General features: G+C 32.3%; 1 protein-coding gene across 1 annotated transcript in view; it reads right to left on the reverse strand.

The window, feature by feature from the left end:
• LOC143230147 (cytoplasmic dynein 2 heavy chain 1-like) overlaps positions 1–23183 on the reverse strand; it is a 291177-nt gene that overhangs the window by 243294 nt on the left and 24700 nt on the right. The window contains 10 exon segments of the mRNA XM_076463222.1: positions 4465–4604; positions 6376–6474; positions 7737–7866; positions 7868–7962; positions 11417–11609; positions 12762–12931; positions 16453–16600; positions 17536–17609; positions 18278–18526; positions 18812–19044. Coding sequence (XP_076319337.1) covers positions 4465–4604; positions 6376–6474; positions 7737–7866; positions 7868–7962; positions 11417–11609; positions 12762–12931; positions 16453–16600; positions 17536–17609; positions 18278–18526; positions 18812–19044 — 1531 coding nt within the window.

Here is a 23183-nt window from a genome sequence, read left to right on the forward strand (position 1 = left end):
GGGTAACACTAGCTATTAGGAGGTAGGGTGTCCTAACTTTTTCCTCAGTTAAAATATGCATTTTTGTAGAATTACATTTACAGAAGATCTTGAAAAGTCTTTTCTTCAGTTTTAATTGTTTAGTTATATTCATATAATCTCTCAGTATTATTAAAATTGAGAAATATCTATATATCCAAAAAATGTTACACAAATACACAGGCTTTCACAGGGTGTCCTAACATTTTCACATGACTGTATATCTTTAGCATAGAACATCGATTTGCTCCCCAAGTGGTGGAAGAGAGGACATGCAGGATGTTTAGTGCTCTTGTACATTTGACCTGTAGCTGCTTGATGTGTGGTATGAAGGTCAGCATATGGTCAAAGATAAGCCACAAGAACTTTGTCTCAGGGACTATAGACAGCACAATGTCACCAATACAGAGTTCAGGATCAGGATGAATACCCCATTGGTGGCAAAAGTGTATGCAAACGGTTTTTGAGAGAGAGAAGTTAAAGCTGGTTGCTGTGGTTCACTTCAGTAAATGGTTGAGAGCAGTCTGTGCCTAACACTCAATATACCTCATGTTCAACGACTGACACGAGATGTGAATGTTATCAACATAGAGTGTGTTTGTAACAGTGAGAGGGAGTTGTTCAGTGATGACATTAATCTTTATACTGAAAAGTGTGACCCTCAAAATACAGCTATGAGGGACTCCAAGTTCCTGAAGAAAAGAATGGGAAAGTGTCGAACCCACACAAACTTGGAATCTTCTGTCCATTAAAAGATTTTCAATAAAAATGGACAAATGGCCACATAACCAATATACATGGAGGTCTCGTAACATTCCATACCTCAATGTTGTATCATAAGACTTTTCAACATCAAAGAATATTGATAGAAGATGTTGTTTGAGAAAGGTTTCTCTGATTGACATTTCAAGTCAAATCAAGTGGTCCACGGTGGAGCTCTGTTTTCAGAACACACACTGAGTGAGCGAGAGGAGGTTGTTTGTTTAGAGGAACCAAACAAGATGAGCATTAACCATCCTTTCTAAGGTTTTACAGAGACAACTCGTCGAAACAATTGGATGGTAGTTTGAAGGATTTTGGAATCCTTCCCAGAGTTAGAGAAAGGTAGGACAATAGACTGGCACCAAGCATCAGGAAAACATTTTCCTGTAGTATCCGTTAAAAACAATCAGAAGAATAGCAAGAGAAGCAGAAGATAGATGGTGCAGCATTTCATAGTGAACATCATCAGGTCCAACAAATGTACTACCATACCAATGAAGAGCCAGTTTGAGTTCCACCAGTGTAAAGGGACGATTACAGTCGTAGAGACAATCAGCTAGAAAGGAAAGAGGTGATTACTCTGCCCGAATCTTGATGGTAAAGAAGGTGGAGGAATAAGCAAAAGTGCTAGATACCTGGCAAAAGCTTTCACCTAGAGTATCGGCGATGCTCTGGGTATCAGCTACTTCCTGGCAATTAGAGAGCAAGAGTGAGAGCGGGACAGAATTATGTTGCCCACTGACCTTTTGAATCTTGTCACATGTGACTTTGAAACTGGTGGTAGAAGATAGGCTGGTTGTAAACTTAATCCAAGATTCCTTCAGGCTTTGACGTCTTACCCAAAGCATATGCACAGGCCTGCTGGAAAGCAATGTGGTTCGAGAGTGTGGAATCCCATGACAGTTTTTGAGCCATCCATGCCATGTGGCAGGCAGGATTCCACCACAGATGAGGATATCGTGGGAGACGTCTCAAGGTTTTAGGAATACATTGAGCAGCTGCTTGTATAATACAGTCAATTACTGCTGCCACACAGTTGTCTATTGATGACTTACAAATGATGGTAGGATCAAGTTCTGTGAGAGCAGTAAAAGAGAGCCAGTTTACCTGATCCAGCTGAAAATGTGAGAATAGTGAAGGGGAGCAAATTGAGAGATCAATAGCAGTAAAGGACTGACTAGGTGCATGAAAATAAGTAGAAGAACCAGTATTGAAAAGAGAAAGGTTGTGATCAGAGAGCATATGCTCTACAAAGTGACCCATTAAAGTCCCCCAGGATTAAAAAGGGAGACAGCAACTGTTCAATGAGAACATCAAGGTTTGATTGATCATATGTCTCTCCAGATGACAGGTAGAGAGAACTGTGATGGTACAACCCAAGGAAACACCAATGGCTACAGCCTCAAAGGGTGTGTCAAGTGTCAAAGACAGGGTGGGCACACGCTGATCAACCAACAGTGCCACCCCTCCATGCACTCGTCCATCACACAGCCTGTCATTTCTGTATAAAGAAAACTGCCAAAAGGTGACTGTAGAGGCAGGTTTCCTGTAAGGAAAGGCATACAAAATGGTAGGAAGGAATCAGTGTTTTGATATTATCCAGATTAGAATGTAAACCTTGACAGTTCCATTGTATCAAGGTAGCCACTTTTATTTATGTGTAAGCGAATTGGGTGGAGAACCCTTCTGTTTAAGACCACGTCTTTTTACTTTACTGTCTTTATTCAAGGGAGGTCCATCAACCTCCATGGATCCTGCCCTGGGTCAACTGGGCAGGTCTTTGCTGTTGGAAGAGGATTCTAGCAAATGAGGATGTGAACAGATGATCATTTTGCATCTTCAGGTGGGAGAAGAAGATGTATCCGAGGAAATGTCTGTACACATAACTGAAGGAAGTGGATCTTGGGATTTGTTGGAATGTATGTAAGGGACAGAGATGGGTGTTGAAGTTGATTCACAAACTATTTTAACCATAGAGGTCATAAGACTTTTCATTTCTTTTGAGAATGATTATTTTGGAGGCACAGAGAGATCCATCTGCACTCCCACTGTAAGAGTGGAAGGAAGTGCAGCAGCATACGCCTGAGATGTAGTGGTGGACAGCAACTTTCAAGCATCAGGGTAAGTAATGTTATGAATTGTTTTCAAATGCTGCACCTCTTTTTCTTCCAATCATTTAGGGCAAGAACGAAAGTAGGATGAGGGAGAGCCATTGGAATTGACACAATGAGGGTCTGTTTCACACTCGTAGGCTTCATGGTCCTTGCCACCTCGACAAGAACACGTTAAGGAACCACGACATGACGTCTTTGAGTGACTGAATCTCTGACACTGGAAACATTGGAGAGGGTTTGAAATGTATCGCCTTACCCTGCAATTAAGATAACCTGCCTTGATGGTGGCAGGTAGATGTGGTGATGTAAATGTCAGAATGAGGATATTGGTCGGCAGCAAAATTCCATCTTTGCAAGTGGAGATATGCCTCACTGCAGAAACTCCTTGAATGGAGAAACCAGGGAAAATCTCTGACTCTGGGATGTTCTTCAAATCCCTCTCAACAATAAATGATGAATTCAAAGTAGCATGAGGTGTAACCTCAATAGGTATATCCCCAATTGTCTTTCGATACATAAGGAGTTCACTGTGTTGAGATGTGGATGTTTCTACCAATATGTTACCAGATCGAAGCTTCTTTACTGACTTTGAGTGCCAGCAAGTCCCTCTAGTCCCTTCTGAATAAAAAATGGAGATATTTGCCCTAAAGGTTTTTCTGAAAGAGAATATAGGATGAGAAAATGAGGTATAATTGGTGTTACAGATGTTGAAGATTGCTGCTCAGTCTTCAAGATGTGGTCGTTTACCTATTGACTGTTTTTTCACTATTTTATTTAAACTTTTATTTGGAGGATCCATAGGAAAAAAGGAAATTTTGGTGCCCACTGACCCCACCCACCACAGAGCCCTATGAGGGGATGCACTACAATATCAAGCAAGGACACTGTAGCAACACCAGGGTTTCGTGAGCACTATACCCAAATACAAGCATCAGACACAATGTCCACAACACCTGCTAAGAACTTCCAACACTGGTGCTTGGTTGACCCTAGCCCAAGTGGACCAGCAACTGACCCAAGGAGGGCCACCCCAAAGCTGCCCGTTTCAGGAATTCAAGGTCAAAGTGGTGTGTTAGAGTTGGACCCCTCAACCAAAGGATCCTCTCATCCCTCCACAGCTTGCCTTGCACGGCAAACATGTGGGTGGATGTTTAGATCCCAGAGGAGGTAAACTGAAAGAACAGAACCTTCCCTGGAAGGTCTCCTCACTATGTACAGGAATCCACACCAAGGGGAACACTGTACAATCACTGCAGGACACAGTTTATAAAATAATAGTGTGAATGTCACAAGTTAAATCGTAAACAATATTATAAGGTCACAGAAACACTGCAGGACATAGTTTATAAGATAGTAGTATGAGTGTCATAAGTTAAATCGTAAAGAATATTGTAAGATCACTAAAAATATACTGCAGGAAACAGTTTATAAGATAATAGTATAAATATCATAAGTTAAATAAACAACACTGTAAGATCACTAGAAATATACTATAGAACACAGTTTCATTGTTTTCATATTTTATTCACATAATGAAGACACAAGTAACATAAAATGATGAATGAGTAACCTGTAAACAAGGTCAACTTTTATTTCTGGCAGATGTTCATTTAGGGTTTCAAGACCAAGTTGGTATTGATATTCTAGTGCCTTGTATAACTGACGATCCCAGTGTGCACGCCATGGTCGCATGTATTCTACAGCAAAGCCCTAGAAATGAAAGTCAATGTATGTTATTTACTTTGGTATAAAATACTTTTAATTTTTTAATATTGTTGTGACAAAGAGAACATAAAACAAAATTCCTTTAAATTAGTTTACTACAAAAATTACAGTGAGGTTCTTTATGATATAATTTTTAAAACAAAAGATAAGGCTGGTAAAAGAAACAAGTCTCATTGTAAAAATCACTAGAAATCCAATGTAATACTATTATACCTAAACTTTGGTCTGATATTTCAAACATCACTAAAGCCTGATACATGAAATATGATAATACGTAAAAATCACTAGAAATCATCTCTAATTGTACTATATTGGGACTTGGTTAATTTCAGTTGTAGACCTCCAATTTATGCTTTCCATGGAACATGGAGAAGGAATTGCTCAAGATATCATGAATACACATACCTTGCTTATCAGTGGTAATTAATATGCCCATGATTAGCAAGTGGTAATTAGCATACACAAGATTAGCAAGTGATAATTAATATACACAAGATTAGCAAGTGACAATTAACATACACAAGATTAGCAAGTGATAATTAACATACACAAGATTAGCAAGTGATAATTAACATACACAAGATTAGCAAGTGATAATTAACATACACAAGATTAGCAAGTGATAATTAACATACACAAGATCAGTAAGTGATAATTAACATACACAAGATTAGCAAGTGCTAATTAACATACACAAGATCAGTTAGTGCTAATTAACATACACAAGATTAGCAAGTGGTAATTAACATACACAAGATCAGTAAGTGATAATTAACATACACAAGATTAGCAAGTGGTAATTAACATAGATCAGTAAGTAATAATTAACATACACAAGATTAGCAAGTGGTAATTAACATAGATCAGTAAGTAATAATTAACATACACAAGATCAGTAAGTAATAATTAACATACACAAGATCAGTTAGTGCTAATTAACATACACAAGATCAGTTAGTGCTAATTAACATACACAAGATTAGCAAGTGGTAATTAACATACACAAGATCAGTAAGTGATAATTAACATACACAAGATCAGTAAGTGATAATTAACATACACAAGATCAGTAAGTGATAATTAACATACACAAGATCAGTAAGTGATAATTAACATACACAAGATCAGTAAGTGATAATTAACATACACAAGATTAACAAGTGATAATTAACATACACAAGATTAGCAAGTGATAATTAACATACACAAGATCAGTAAGTGATAATTAACATACACAAGATTAGCAAGTGGTAATTAACATAGATCAGTAAGTAATAATTAACATACACAAGATCAGTTAGTGCTAATTAACATACACAAGATCAGTTAGTGCTAATTAACATACACAAGATTAGCAAGTGGTAATTAACATACACAAGATCAGTAAGTAATAATTAACATACACAAGATCAGTTAGTGCTAATTAACATACACAAGATTAGCAAGTGGTAATTAACATACACAAGATCAGTAAGTGATAATTAACATACACAAGATCAGTAAGTGATAATTAACATACACAAGATCAGTAAGTGATAATTAACATACACAAGATCAGTAAGTGATAATTAACATACACAAGATCAGTAAGTGATAATTAACATACACAAGATCAGTAAGTAATAATTAACATACACAAGATCAGTAAGTGATAATTAACATACACAAGATCAGTAAGTGATAATTAACATACACAAGATCAAAAATGATAATTAATGAATAAAATATAATTTCTTTGGTTCTGTAGAATACCCACCTGCTCCAGAAGTCTAGTCATTATGCTCCTAATATCATTCAGAATATCCTTCCACTTCTGCTGTTGGCGTAACAGGTCAGTATTTATCAAGATCAGTACCTGTTAAGTACTACATTTATCAGTAAGTACTTAAGAGTTGGTGTATTTTTTTAAAAAGTATATCGTAACTTTTACTGCATGTATTAAGATACACATTTATATGACTGTAGTGCACACAACAGTCTTGTATATTGTAGCTTTTAATAAATGTATTACATAGGATGCACGTATTGATACCATCATAATGCCGAATGCAGCCTTGTATATGGTAACATTTAATACATGTATTGGTCTTCTCATTATAGATGTGTCAAAGAGTGCATGTCAAGACATTTGGACAACTATTTTAAAAATTAATTAAACAATTTTGTTATTGTATGTCAATCAAATTGGTATGAAAATGGACTTTATAATTCAACTTCTAATGTTATATACGTTTTAATTTAATAACTTCAAAGAAAATATTAAAATGCAAAATATCTTTTTTTTGTACATTACAATATATCCTTTTGTCTTATGGGACAGTTTATATTACATTACATCTGCCATACAACTTCTGTAATGGTTAACAAATTAGAAACTCAGACTTCAGACACCAACAAGCTCAAACATAAAACAAAAACTCACACTCTTTTCATTTCCTGCAATATCAATATATTTAGAAAACCTACCAGAGTATCCCCCCTTATATCATCATATGAAAACATCCTGTATGTTCACACCTATTTCCTTTAAGTTCATGCTTATAACCAATAAAAAAACACATTTCATGTTACATAAATCTTAAAGTTTTTTTGTAACTGACTTAAAAGGGAAAGCTACAGTTTTACTGGAAATGTTGTACTACGTTGACTCAGTCTTTGCTCTCAACAGAAATGAGATATTGTAATTTAATAATTTTTGGGTTCTCAAAGTTCAAGTTTGAAATCTACAAAAATTAATGTCTTCTGAAGACAAAATGTGAAGACTTTTGAAGCCTCATGACCTACACTTGTGTTTCTACAACAGGTAGTTGTCATACATTCAACCAAATTTCATAATATTAAACGTTATGGTACGGAAACTCTCAAGGTTATGAGGCCAATGTTATCCACGAGTGCAGCAGTAAAAGAGTTAACACTGGAACACTGGTAATTGCTATCTTTATTGGGCCAAATATTAGAAAACTAGAATTTAACATATCAAGAATCTTTCATTTTCTTTATCAAGTATTAATGTCTATATTTATGATGCAAGGTTTGATGTCCAAAAACAGCTTTTTAAAACAATTATATACACCCAAGTGAATGTTGTACCGATGAGAAAGTGAAATAAAAACTTACTTTTTCCAAAACACTGAAATGTTGCTTGCGCAACATTCTGTTCTGTCGCGACAGTTGCTCCACAGCTCCTTGTAGAGTACTTATATATGACTTTAAGGCATCAACGTCATCCCAGGGTATAGAATTTTCTCTGTGACAAGCGGGTAAATGCACGAGCTGCCTCCAACATCATTGGTTGCTGACTGGTAATCATGTGATCAGCAATTGTTTTGTAAAAGTTTACTACCTATAAGTGGGTAACAAAATAGTCTTTATATATTCAAGCAGTTACGATGATCTAATTAAACTCAATTATTATTTTTATCATGGGATTTCACTCTTTGTCATGGAAACTTAGAGAGAAGAGAAACCTAAGTGTTTGATATTGTTTTCATTATGTCAGTTTCTATTTTCTTTTATGTAAAACCTTGGAATGTTAAACTATTTAGAAGAATGGTTTTCCTTCTATCAGTTAATACTTTTTAATTTATGATTTAAAGCAACTCATAAGGAAAGACATCAGCAGCCTTTCAATTTTTTATACTCGTGATAAAATTTAGTTGAACATATGGCAACTGTCAGTTGTAGAAACACAAGTATAGAGTAGGACGTTACGTAAGTCTTGTGTCTTTCATCTTCAGAAATCTGACTACAAAAGGCAGAAGACTTTTGAAACATCACTTGTGTTTCTACAACATATAGTTACCACACATTCAACTAAATTTCATCATGAATACTGTCTAACAGACAATACGACATCTTATTTATAACAAACTAGTTACTATAGTCTAACAGACAATACGACATCTTATTTATAACAAACTAGTTACTATAGTCTAACAGACAATAATGACATCTTATTTATAACAAACTAGTTACTATAGTCTAACAGACAATACGACATCTTATTTATAACAAACTAGTTACTATAGTCTAACAGACAATACGACATCTTATTTATAACAAACTAGTTACTATAGTCTAACAGACAATACGACATGTTATTTATAACAAACTAGTTACTATAGTCTAACAGACAATACAACATCTTATTTATAACAAACTAGTTACCATAGTCTAACAGACAATACGACATCTTATTTATAACAAACTAGTTACCATAGTCTAACAGACAATACGACATCTTATTTATAACAAACTAGTTACTATAGTCTAACAGACAATACGACATCTTATTTAAAACAAACTAGTTACTATAGTCTAACAGACAATACGACATGTTATTTATAACAAACTAGTTACCATAGTCTAACAGACAATACGACATCTTATTTATAACAAACTAGTTACCATAGTCTAACAGACAATACGACATCTTATTTATGACAAACTAGTTACTATAGTCTAACAGACAATACGACATCTTATTTATAACAAACTAGTTACTATAGTCTAACAGACAATACATCTTATTTATAACAAACTAGTTACTATAGACTAACAGACAATACGACATCTTATTTATGACAAACTAGTTACTATAGTCTAACAGACAATACATCTTATTTATAACAAACTAGTTACTATAGACTAACAGACAATACGACATCTTATTTATAACAAACTAGTTACTATAGTCTAACAGACAATACATCTTATTTATAACAAACTAGTTACTATAGACTAACAGACAATACGACATCTTATTTATGACAAACTAGTTACTATAGTCTAACAGACAATACATCTTATTTATAACAAACTAGTTACTATAGTCTAACAGACAATACGACATCTTATTTATGACAAACTAGTTACTATAGTCTAACAGACAATACGACATCTTATTTATGACAAACTAGTTACTATAGTCTAACAGACAATACATCTTATTTATAACAAACTAGTTACTATAGACTAACAGACAATACGACATCTTATTTATGACAAACTAGTTACTATAGTCTAACAGACAATACATCTTATTTATGACAAACTAGTTACTATAGTCTAACAGACAATACGACATCTTATTTATAACAAACTAGTTACTATAGTCTAACAGACAATACATCTTATTTATAACAAACTAGTTACTATAGACTAACAGACAATACGACATCTTATTTATAACAAACTAGTTACTATAGTCTAACAGACAATACATCTTATTTATAACAAACTAGTTACTATAGTCTAACAGACAATACGACATCTTATTTATGACAAACTAGTTACTATAGTCTAACAGACAATACAACATCTTATTTATAACAAACTAGTTACTATAGTCTAACAGACAATACATCTTATTTATAACAAACTAGTTACTATAGACTAACAGACAATACAACATCTTATTTATAACAAACTAGTTACTATAGTCTAACAGACAATACGACATCTTATTTATAACAAACTAGTTACTATAGTCTAACAGACAATACGACATCTTATTTATAACAAACTAGTTACTATAGTCTAACAGACAATACATGACATCTTATTTATAACAAACTAGTTACTATAGTCTAACAGACAATACAACATCTTTATTTATAACAAACTAGTTACTATAGTCTAACAGACAATACGACATCTTATTTATAACAAACTAGTTACTATAGTCTAACAGACAATACAACATCTTATTTATAACAAACTAGTTACTATAGTCTAACAGACAATACAACATCTTATTTATAACAAACTAGTTACTATAGTCTAACAGACAATACAACATTTTATTTATAACAAACTAGTTACTATAGTCTAACAGACAATACGACATCTTATTTATAACAAACTAGTTACTATAGTCTAACAGACAATACGACATCTTATTTATAACAAACTAGTTACTACTGTCTAACAGACAATACGACATCTTATTTATAACAAACTAGTTACTATAGTCTAACAGACAATACATCTTATTTATAACAAACTAGTTACTATAGTCTAACAGACAATACAACATCTTATTTATAACAAACTAGTTACTATAGTCTAACAGACAATACGACATCTTATTTATAACAAACTAGTTACTATAGTCTAACAGACAATACATCTTATTTATAACAAACTAGTTACTATAGTCTAACAGACAATACGACATCTTATTTATAACAAACTAGTTACTATAGTCTAACAGACAATACGACATCTTATTTATAACAAACTAGTTACTATAGTCTAACAGACAATACGACATCTTATTTATAACAAACTAGTTACTATAGTCTAACAGACAATACGACATCTTATTTATAACAAACTAGTTACTATAGTCTAACAGACAATACGACATCTTATTTATAACAAACTAGTTACTATAGTCTAACAGACAATACATCTTATTTATAACAAACTAGTTACTATAGTCTAACAGACAATACGACATCTTATTTATAACAAACTAGTTACTATAGTCTAACAGACAATACGACATCTTATTTATAACAAACTAGTTACTATAGTCTAACAGACAATACAACATCTTATTTATAACAAACTAGTTACCATAGTCTAACAGACAATACAACATCTTATTTATAACAAACTAGTTACTATAGTCTAACAGACAATACGACATCTTATTTATAACAAACTAGTTACTATAGTCTAACAGACAATACGACATCTTATTTATAACAAACTAGTTACTATAGTCTAACAGACAATACAACATATTATTTATAACAAACTAGTTACTATAGCTCAAAGATAATAATTACTTGTTGTAATTCTTTTGCTTGGCGATAATATTTTTTAGATTTTTCATCCAACTCCTGAATTTTGTTTGGTATGTTATAACCAAGAACCCTCAACTGTCTTACTTCTCGTATTAAAGATACCAAACGAGGGCTGTAATTCACTCGAGGTTGACCATTGTTGTCAAGTGATAGTACAGGCTGATCAGTCTCTAGACTAGAACAAAATCAATATTTTACAAAAATAACTATAAGACATCATTCCTACCAATGTTAAATATAGAAGTAAACAATATGTATTATAAAAAGGAAAGAACTTTATATGCATAACAATTGAAGGACGAAGTCACAACATATATTACATACAAAACACATATTAGTCAAAACATATTACATACAAAACATATATTATAGTCAAAACATATTACATACAAAACATATATTACAGTCGAAACATATATTACATACGAAACATATATTACAGTTGAAACATATATTACAGTCGAAACATATATCACAACACATTACATACAAAACACATATTAGTCAAAACATATTACATACAAAACATATATTATAGTCAAAACATATTACATACAAAACATATATTACATACAAAACATATATTACAGTCGAAACATATATTACATACGAAACATATATTACAGTCGAAACATATATTACAGTCGAAACATATATTACAGTCGAAACATATATTACAGTCGAAACATATATTACAGTCGAAACATATTACATACAAAACATATATTACAGTCGAAACACATTACATACAAAATAGATATTACAGTCAAAACACATATTACATACGAAACATATACTACATACGAAACATATATTACAGTCAAAACACATATTACATACGAAACATATATTACATACGAAACATATATTACAGTCGAAACACATTACATACAAAACAGATATTACAGTCGAAACACATTACATACAAAACAGATATTACAGTCAAAACACATATTACATACAAAACATATATTACATAGAAAATCCAAATATGATGCTGAAATAATTTAGTTTTTTAAAGGACAAAACCTTTTATCTTCAAACATATCTATGAATTTATTAATGAATATTATTAAAATTAAATAATTTAATATACTCCAGAAATTATTGTTAAAAAGTTACTTACTGATTAATTTAATTAATAATATCTCTTTTCAAAGTTTACTTCTGTTAAATTTAATTACTCATAACATCTAACGTCAAACCAGTCATTACAATCAGTATGACGAAACTCAAATATATAAACACACATACATATATGAGTCCAAAACTCAGCTTCCAAAACAAAATACTGTGATGACAATTCAACGTAGATAAAATATCCTACCCTAAGGATCTTTCTTTGATTCCTGACTGGATTTCTCTACACCAGTTGTCAAATTGGTCCTTATGGTAATCCTGAAACTCATCCAGTGCCACCTGAACTTCTGATGTTAACCCTTGGCTACCAGACACATCACCAAGCAACATATGGCATATCCTTCCGACTTCTTTCACCTTTAATGTAAATGTTTCAAACCATACTTGTTATGCATGTGTAAAGGTAAAGGCAAGAGCTGAAAACATTAATGTTTCAAAATACAATAAACACATGCAGGACTTAATATCCTATAGAAGAAAACCATATACTAAAACGTATTTAAGGAATATAAACAGTAAACACACATGCACTTGTATGCTCAAACATACACATTCACATGTAGTAAACAACTGTACAAAAATGTGTGTCAAAATAACCAAAGAACTTTTAAGCCTTATCAACTACAAAAATAGAAATAATGCTTTTAATTGAGGGGATTTTTGCCAATTTATTCTGCTGTAGTTGTTAAGCTAATGAAAGTTTCTTCACATTAAGTAATACGTAAGCACCTATTTTTACATATATATATCTTTGTGTTTTGGTTGTTATCAATACAATAAAAATAACATTAAACATCATGTTGGTTTAACATCCAAAGATCTTTTAAGATATATTTGAAACAACTTCAACACTAACATACCCAAATACATTCTTTTTCAATACATATTTACAAAACAATCTGCTGTGTTCTCTTTCTCATCATAACTGAACTTAAAGTTGGGGGTTTACTTAACGAAAGTATAAAAACATAACAACAATAATGTTTGAGAACAAAAGACAAACTTATGCACATGGCACTTTTAGTTTGTCTTTTAAGAACCTATACTTATACAAGGTTTAGACAACATCTTATGCAACTAATGTATTTTTCCAATTATTCTGTGAATAAGTTGTTTAAGATAATAAAAATAAATGTCAAAGTCAGTCTGTTACTCGATTCACAACTTCTCACTCAGTTATATACTAAGTCTATACTGGTTTTGTAAAAATTTACATCACAACAGTAACCTGAAATAGGACAAATAAGAATTACACTAGGCTTCCATTATGATGGTTTACAAGATGTAACTATAAGGTATAATGCACTGTACTTAACCCTTCCATAACCCAGATGGGCTGAAGTAGTGTTAAAAATAAAATAGAGATCCAGCTATTGAAATTTAATAAAAATTCAAGTCTAAACATCTTCTTCTCTTTCTTAAAAAACAAAAGGTATACAATCCTTATAAACAAACAAAACACACATTTGCATGTTAATATCCACCTCACTATAAACAAACAATTATTTTATGGTAACTTCACAATATCAACATGTTAATATCCACATTCAAGCGTATCTCCTAACTGTAAACAAATAATAATTTTATGGTAACTACACAACATCACTATGTTAATATCCACCTTCCAGTGTATCACCTCACTGTAAACAATTATTTTATGGTGACTACACAACATCAACACGTTAATATCCACCTTCCCGTGTATCACCTCACTGTAAACAAATAATAATTTTATATACGTAAAAACGGCTGGTTTGGGTTGAGAAAATTCTATGTAGAGGAGCGAACAACATTTCGAACTTCTTCGGTCATCGTCAGGTTCACAAAGAAAGAAAGAGGTAACTGACCGGAAGCTGACCACATGTTTGAAGGGGGTTGTGTAATTGAGTGTAGGAATGTAGAGGGCGTGCTTAGATGTTTGATTATATATTAATATAGGTATAAAGGTGTTCCTTTGTATTGGTTTATTTTGGGCTTGAGTTGTTGTATAAGTAAGGCTTCTTTAATTTTGCGTTTGTTTATGTTTGTTTCTTTATTTAGTATTTGGTGTTTTCTATGGTTATGTTGTGTTTATTTGATTTGCAGCATTTGAAAACATGTAAAGGTGACTTTTTGTGTTCTTTGAAAATGGTTTCCATTTTTCTACTTGTTTCTCTAATATAGAAGTCGTGGCAGTTATCACATTGTATTTTATAAATAATGTTGGTGTGGTGTTTGTCAGTGTAGTTTTTACATAGTATAGACCTCAGTTATGTGCTCTGGTTTTTGGATAAATTTGGTATTAACTGGAATGTCATATTTTGTTACTAGTTTTTGCCAAATGTTGGTTATTTGTCTGCTGATGTCGGGAATATATGGTATGCAGCAGTATATGGTTTCATGATTTTTTGATTCGTGAGATATATTTACTTTTGTTGGTTGATTTTGCTTTCTGTCTAGGTGTGTGCGTATAATGCTTTCTACGGTTTATGGAGGAAACTTAATGATGTTGATGAAGTATTGTTTTATTTTGTCTAATTCATCGTTAATTTTATCTGGTGAGCATAGTTTTATGGCTGTGTTATTTGGTTTCTTAGTATGTTGAGTTTTTATTTCGTTTCATGTGTTGAGTTCCAAGGAATGTATAGTCCAGTATGGGTGATTTTTCGGTGGATTTCTGTTTTAAATTGTGTATCGGTTCTTGTAATTTTGAGGTGAAGAAATGGTACTTGATTGCAATTACATATATATTTTTCTCTACAAGTGGGTTTTCTCGTCATCACTGATCACCAAGTAATAATTTTACGGTAACTACACTACATCAGAATGTTAGTATGAAATACTAAACTACCAGTGTATCACCATACTGTAAAAAAATAATATGAACACCACCGATATAGTGTACAACCTTACTCTCTAAATAGGACTTTGTAATAACTAGAAAATACCTGTTTAGTATATCTATCACTTGAAGGTAGAGTTTCTGGTTTTAGAACTGTATCTTATTATTTATACAATGATATGTGATATTACTATTATCAAACTGTTTAATAATAACTAGATACATTCTACATGTGTAATAACACATGATCTGTTTATGAATAAGTAAACTCACATCAGAATTCAGTTACCTCTCCCAACATGAACTCAGTCTATATGACAGACTGTGTGACTTTTTTGTCTTCATTTAGTCTTTATAGATTTAATACTTCCAAGATAGTGTTCATATCACCACAACATTCAGCATTATTTCACTTAATATTACAAGTCTCTAACATGTAGTGATGTATTTTTAATAAACTAATAAGATCTGTTTTGAAGATACTGAGCATTTGTTTTGAATAATTCTTATGCAAAGTAATTTTCATGTTAAAATTAAAAATACTTTTCCTTATCTCAAATTCCTTTGTGTAGTCCCTAAGACCTCCTAAATATATTTCAAACTTTTTTCAGCAAAAGTTCTACAAGGTAAGTTTTTATCCTATTCTTACATACTACTATAATATGGATTATTAGCTAAGATTTTATCCTATTCTAATTAGTGTAATATAAACAGAAGGTAGTTTAATAAACCTTTTATTATAAGACACTGAAGCTTCATGTCATGTGCAGCAAAGGATACCAAGGGTGATAGGGTTCAAATAAAACTTATGAAAGAAACATTGTACACCCAATGATTAGGAATCATAGATAAATACCTGAAGTCAGAAATATCTTCCAGTATTAAACATATCAAACTTGAGACAAGGACAAAGTCAATTAGTCTGAGCATCATATATAAAAATTTAAAAAGTCCTAAGTTGTACATAAACAAAGACCTAAAGAGTTTTCAAATATTACTGAACATTTATGAAAACATTTTGATGAATATAATTGTTTGATAAAAATAAAAAGCACACCTTAGCTTCCAACTGTCGAACCCACAGAATATTACTAATAATCTCTGGCATATTGGCCAGCCTCAGTGGGTTTCCTTCTCCCGTATACACAGAAAATTCTTTTCTCACAGTTTTAACATATTCTGAAAGTTGACCAAGAAGAATTTCCCTAATACAACATAAAGAAACATTGATAACAAACTCAATAACTTAATGAAGTAACACACAAAGTGTATTAAGTATGTTAAATACCAGCAATAAAAGACAATGGAATTCACAGCATCCTACACAGCAATACAAAAAAACATTTGATATACATTAGAAAACTTACCACAACAAAGAATCAATACTAGAAGAAAAACACAATGAATCTCAGTATTCATTATAAAATAACAAAACCTGATCTGTCCACAAATACATAATTAATGGTTTATATTACTATGATTGAAAATGTTCTGAATTAAATGGTATTTAATTGGTCTAAATTACACCACTCTGGAACTCAGTATTTGCCACAACCACAGTATGTTTAAAGTTCTTCTAATCTCAATAACATAATAACATATTCACTTATTAAGCAAATACAGTATCTCAAGCCCATGAAGTCATGGATAAATTGAAAGAATTTCTCTTGGAGAAGGGATAACAAAGAGACTTCAAGTTTGTTTGGTTCCATTTCTGCTTCCAAAAATTTTTCACAATTGAGTTAATAACATACTTCATTCATTTGTTTCTATAGTAAATTAGCAAATACTTGGTTAAAGTAAGAATGCAAACAGTTTTATGCATAATTAATAACTTCAATCATCATTAGGAACATTTACAATTCCAGTTGAGAGTTCATTGTACACAAAAGAAAATTGTTATACATAAGAATAACAGCTGGATGTATCGGTCAGCTAATTCAAGTCTGTAATCACCTTAATATGAACTGTGTATTGTTACACAAGAATTACAGCTGGATGTACTGGTCAGTTACCTTTAAGGGTCAGTTCATTTCATGCACTTATACATAATTATCTTTCAGGGTTGAGCTCATTTTCATGTACTTAGAGATAGTTACCTTTCAGGGCCAGCTCATTTCATGTACTTCAACATAATTACCTTTCAGGGGTGAGCTCATTTCTTATACTGGAACGTTTCACAAGCTCTTCATATCTTTTGAATTCCTGCATAAGCTGAAATACACAAAATGTATGTTTTGTTCTCATGCCTTATGTAAGTTACCAACATCAGAAATCTTATAAACCACTAAAAATAGTCTTTCTATAAATAAACTGCCTATGATATATTAACAACAGTATAAGCTTTACATAAAGTAATTCACCAAATGTTATTAATCTCTTGATTTACAAACAAGTAGCAGAAGTCTTTTTTACATTTTACTATTTTTCCTGTATACAAAATGAACGGTTAAGCATATCAAAGCTACAATTACTACTCATAGACTTCTATTGCATGTGTAAGTACACCAATATTACACCTGTTACATGTAGCCTTCTATTGCATGTGTAAATACACCAATATTACATCTGTTACATGTAGCCTTCTATTGCATGTGTAAGTACACCAATATTACATCTGTTACATGTAGCCTTCTATTGCATGTGTAAGTACACCAATATTACATCTGTTACATGTAGCCTTCTAATGCATATGTAATCATTGTAATTGTTAGATCCAAGTTTATAATGTGAATGTAATTACATCATTAATGCAATTCTTCCATATTATTGGAGCACATGTAAATAAATAGCTACTACAACAATTGGTTCCAGACATATTGTACACATAATTAAATCACTGCTACAACTGTTCCTTATAGACCAAAGATAATTTTAACAACCTGAAGTGCATTGTTCTGTATGGTCTGAAGATGAGACCTAAGTTTTTCAGCAACTCTGTGTTCAGCTGTTCCCAGTTCTCGTTCATGCTGTGCAACAACCGTCTTCCAAAGAATGTCAGTGTATGGATTGTATTGAAGGGGGTTAACCTGCTGAAAACCTTTGAAGGCATTTTCCATATTCAACTCTTGTTGCTCGTCAATGCTTAGAAGCTTTGACAGCTGACTGTGAACCTTTCTCAGGGTCAGAATCTGAAAAATGTTAAATATCCGTGTCAGAAAAACAACAACACTTTTTTATAATCACATAAAATATATGCAAAAGTCAAAGTAAAAAACATTTCAAAATATTTCAGATTTAGTCTTAAGATTTCAACAAGTGTACTGTAGATTGACAACATCCACCACTTGTACATTAAAAAAAAACTATCTACACACAACACTTATTTATGTATAGTTTTCAAACATGTCACACGTTGTAACTCCATAAAAATACAGTATGTTATTATATAAAGTCCACATGAACTGTTTACCAACCTCTTGCAATCTTTCTCCAAACCTCACAAGGTAGGTGGGAATAAAAGGTCCCCCATTCCATGGATGAGGAGAAAAATTAGGCCAGAAAAGAGTGGTGAGTTTTTGACATATATCCTGCCAGGTATCACAGATGTCAATACCAGACTGAATGTGCTCTACAACTTCTACAAATGGCTGTGTCCAAAGATCTAACTTACTCAGTTGTTTCTGGATATAAAGACTAAGTGAATTCCCTTTCAGAACAAAAAATATAAAGATTAGCAAAAATTAATATTGTCATCTATAACACCAGTATGGAAATATTTCACATCAACACAGACACTTTATAACACCAACACAGTAATCATTAACACCAATACAAACATCTATAACACCAACATGATAATCATTAACACTACTACAAACATCTATAACACCAACATGATAATCATTAACACTACTACAAACATCTATAACACCAACATAGTAATCATTAACACTACTATAAACGTCTATAACACCAACATGGTAATCATTAACACCAATACAAACATCTATAACACCAACACGGTAATTATTAACACCAATACAAACATCTATAACACCAACACGGTAATCACTAACACTAATACTAACTCATATTATCTATATATTCACCATTAACACCAATATAGACATCTGTGACACAAACATCCTGGTTCATACTAGTTTCAAAAGTAATGGAACAAAAAAAAAACTAAAATTAATGTGAAAAGTTAAGTTTGAAATAATTTAATGAGTTATTGAAATTAAAACTTATACATGAAAACAGTGGAACAAACCAACCCGAAGATTTAAACTTCATCAGTACACATTAAAATACCCACCTTTCAGTACACCTGGGGTCCATATGGACTCTGTATATATTTAATGATGATGATGTTGAAGCTGTAATTTAGATATTTAAAAGTTAAAATACTGGCTTTTCATAGTATTGTGCAGATAAACTGTAAGAAAGACTGAGCTCTACAAGTACATCATATGTGATTTATTATTACAAAATATGAAACTCACTTATATCCATTTTCTCTTATTTAGACAAAACATTGTCATCATTGACATATATCTCAATAACATACAGCCACTTCTCCCCTAACTGACATCTCATGATTAAAACTAATAAAATACTGAATGAAGAAACAGAGTTCTCAAGTTCGTAACAAAAAACACCAAATTGTACGAAAACGTGCTTGGGTTCCGAAAAGACCCAAGGTGGTTGAACTTTGTTTCAGAGCTAAACTAATGACACATTTTGGACACCAAGTAAGCAAACCTTATTCTGAGTGAACATGAAGTGTTTCCCTTATCTTTTACCAGTCATTTTACAAACAGTCATCACACCGTACACTGGGTGTGGAGTGATCAGCACAGACATGGTCTCCACATGCTGTACAGGTATGACAGACTTTTCTGTCCATGATTCTTGGACAAAGATAACATCATTTTTTTGTTTCCGGAACACCTTGGCCTGCATGCTGTCTTGTGTGAAGCAACCCTGGATCTACAAAGGCAGATAAAATGCCCTTCTGCATTGCACAGAGATTCTGGAGATGTCTCTAAAGTAGGTTGTGAACATTACTTCACTTCAGGAGACATATAAATACATAATCACTGTTTATCACAATGGATAGCCTCTATGGACTCACTGTGTCTTCACCAGAGTTACAAATCTGTATATTACTTTGGGTCCTCATGGACCCCATGAAACAGTTTATTCACAAAAAGTATTCAATTGTAAAATATTGAAAGTTTAACTAATGTTGTGTCAGAGAATGATAAAGTGACAATATGGACCCAAGGTGTACTGATGAGGGTTAACTTTTACTGAATAAGAACAATTTGAAATAAAAACCCACTTCACTATCATGAGTATTCAAGTGTATGGCTTATGAAAGTTACTTTCCAAATATGGCTTTATAAGTGGTTAAAAAATCTGTCATGTACATTTGTAAATATGAGATATGAAATGTTTGAGTCCACATTACATAAAAAATAACCATAAAGACCAGTAGAGATCTAGAAAGTATCATATGTGATCCATTTGAATATCAACAATAAAATACAGCCTGCTTCAGTTTATCATACACTAAAGTCAGTGAAACAACATTTGAAAGAAATTACCAAATGAAAAGCCATAAGCCACTGTAACAATTAAGAAAAGATTAAACTAGGTCTTTATTTTTATATAACTGTAACAATTAAGAAAAGGTTAAACTAGGTCTTTATTTTTATATAACTGTAACAATTAAGAAAAGGTTAAACTTGGTCTTTATTTTTATATAACTGTAACAATTGAGAAAAGGTTAAACTTGGTCTTTATTTTTATATAACTGTAACAATTAAGAAAAGGTTAAACTAGGTCTTTATTTTTATATAAGTGTAACAATTAAGAAAAGGTTAAACTAGGTCTTTATTTTTATATAACTAACAATTGAGAAAAGGTTAATCTAGGTCTTTATTTTTATATAACTGTAACAATTAAGAAAAGGTTAAACTGGGTCTTTATTTTTATATAACTGAAACAATTGAGAAAAGGTTAATCTAGGTCTTTATTTTTATATAACTGTAACAATTAAGAAAAGGTTAAACTGGGTCTTTATTTTTATATAACTGAAACAATTGAGAAAAGGTTAATCTAGGTCTTTATTTTTATATAACTGTAACAATTGAGAAAAGGTTAATCTAGGTCTTTATTTTTATATAACTGTAACAATTAAGAAAAGGTTAATCTAGGTCTTTATTTTTATATAACTGTAACAATTGAGAAAAGGTTAATCTGGATCTTTATTTTTATATAACTGTAACAACTGGGAAAAAGGAAAACAAATATTGATAGAATCACACACATTGTACATGAAAAAATTTACATTCACAAAACATTACATTTCTTCAGTGAACTGCATCAAAAAAATTCAAACAACTTCTATGTTAAAGAGTCTAACACTTATAAAAACATGTATCAATGTTACAGGGCATGACACACATAGAACACACAATAATCTCAGAGGACCTGACATGTACAGAACACAAACTAATCGTACAGGACATAACACGTACAGAACACAAACTAATCTTACAGAACCTGACTCATACAGAACACAAACTAATCTTACAGAACTTGACTCATACAGAACACAAACTAATCCTACAGGACCTGACTCATACAGAACACAAACTAATCTTACAGAACCTGACTCATACAGAACACAAACTAATCTTACAGAACCTGACTCATACAGAACACAAACTAATCCTACAGGACCTGACTCATACAGAACACAAACTAATCCTACAGGACCTGACTCATACAGAACACAAACTAATCCTACAGGACCTGACTCATACAGAACACAAACTAATCCTACAGGACATAACATGTACAGAACACAAACTAATCCTACAGGACCTGACTCATACAGAACACAAACTAATCCTACAGGACATAACACGTACAGAACACAAACTAATCCTACAGGACATAACACGTACAGAACACAAACTAATCCTACAGGACATAACATGTACAGAACACAAACTAATCCTACAGGACCTGACTCATACAGAACACAAACTAATGCTACAGGACATAACATGTACAGAACACAAACTAATGTTACAGAACCTGACACGCACAGAACACAAACTAATGTTACAGAACCTGACTCATACAGAACACAAACTAATCCTACAGGACATAACACGTACAGAACACAAACTAATCCTACAGGACATAACACGTACAGAACACAAACTAATCCTACAGGACATAACACGTACAGAACACAAACTAATCCTACAGGACATAACAGGTACAGAACACAAACTAATCCTACAGGACATAACACGCATACAGAACACAAACTAATCCTACAGGACATAACAATACAGAACACAAACTAATCCTACAGGACCTGACTCATACAGAACACAAACTAATCCTACAGGACATAACATGTACAGAACACAAACTAATGTTACAGAACATAACAATTACAGAACACAAACTAATCTTACAGGACATAACATGTACAGAACACAAACTAATCTTACAGAACCTGACACACACAGAACACAAACTAATCTTACAGAACCTGACTCATACAGAACACAAACTAATCCTACAGGACATAACACGTACAGAACACAAACTAATCTTACAGAACCTGACTCATACAGAACACAAACTAATCCTACAGGACATAACATGTACAGAACACAAACTAATCTTACAGGACATAACACGTACAGAACACAAACTAATCTTACAGGACATAACATGTACAGAACACAAACTAATCTTACAGAACCTGACTCATACAGAACACAAACTAATCTTACAGAACCTGACTCATAC

The sequence above is a fragment of the Tachypleus tridentatus genome, chromosome 10 (assembly GCF_004210375.1).
Source record: "Tachypleus tridentatus isolate NWPU-2018 chromosome 10, ASM421037v1, whole genome shotgun sequence".
NCBI lineage: Eukaryota > Metazoa > Arthropoda > Merostomata > Xiphosura > Limulidae > Tachypleus > Tachypleus tridentatus.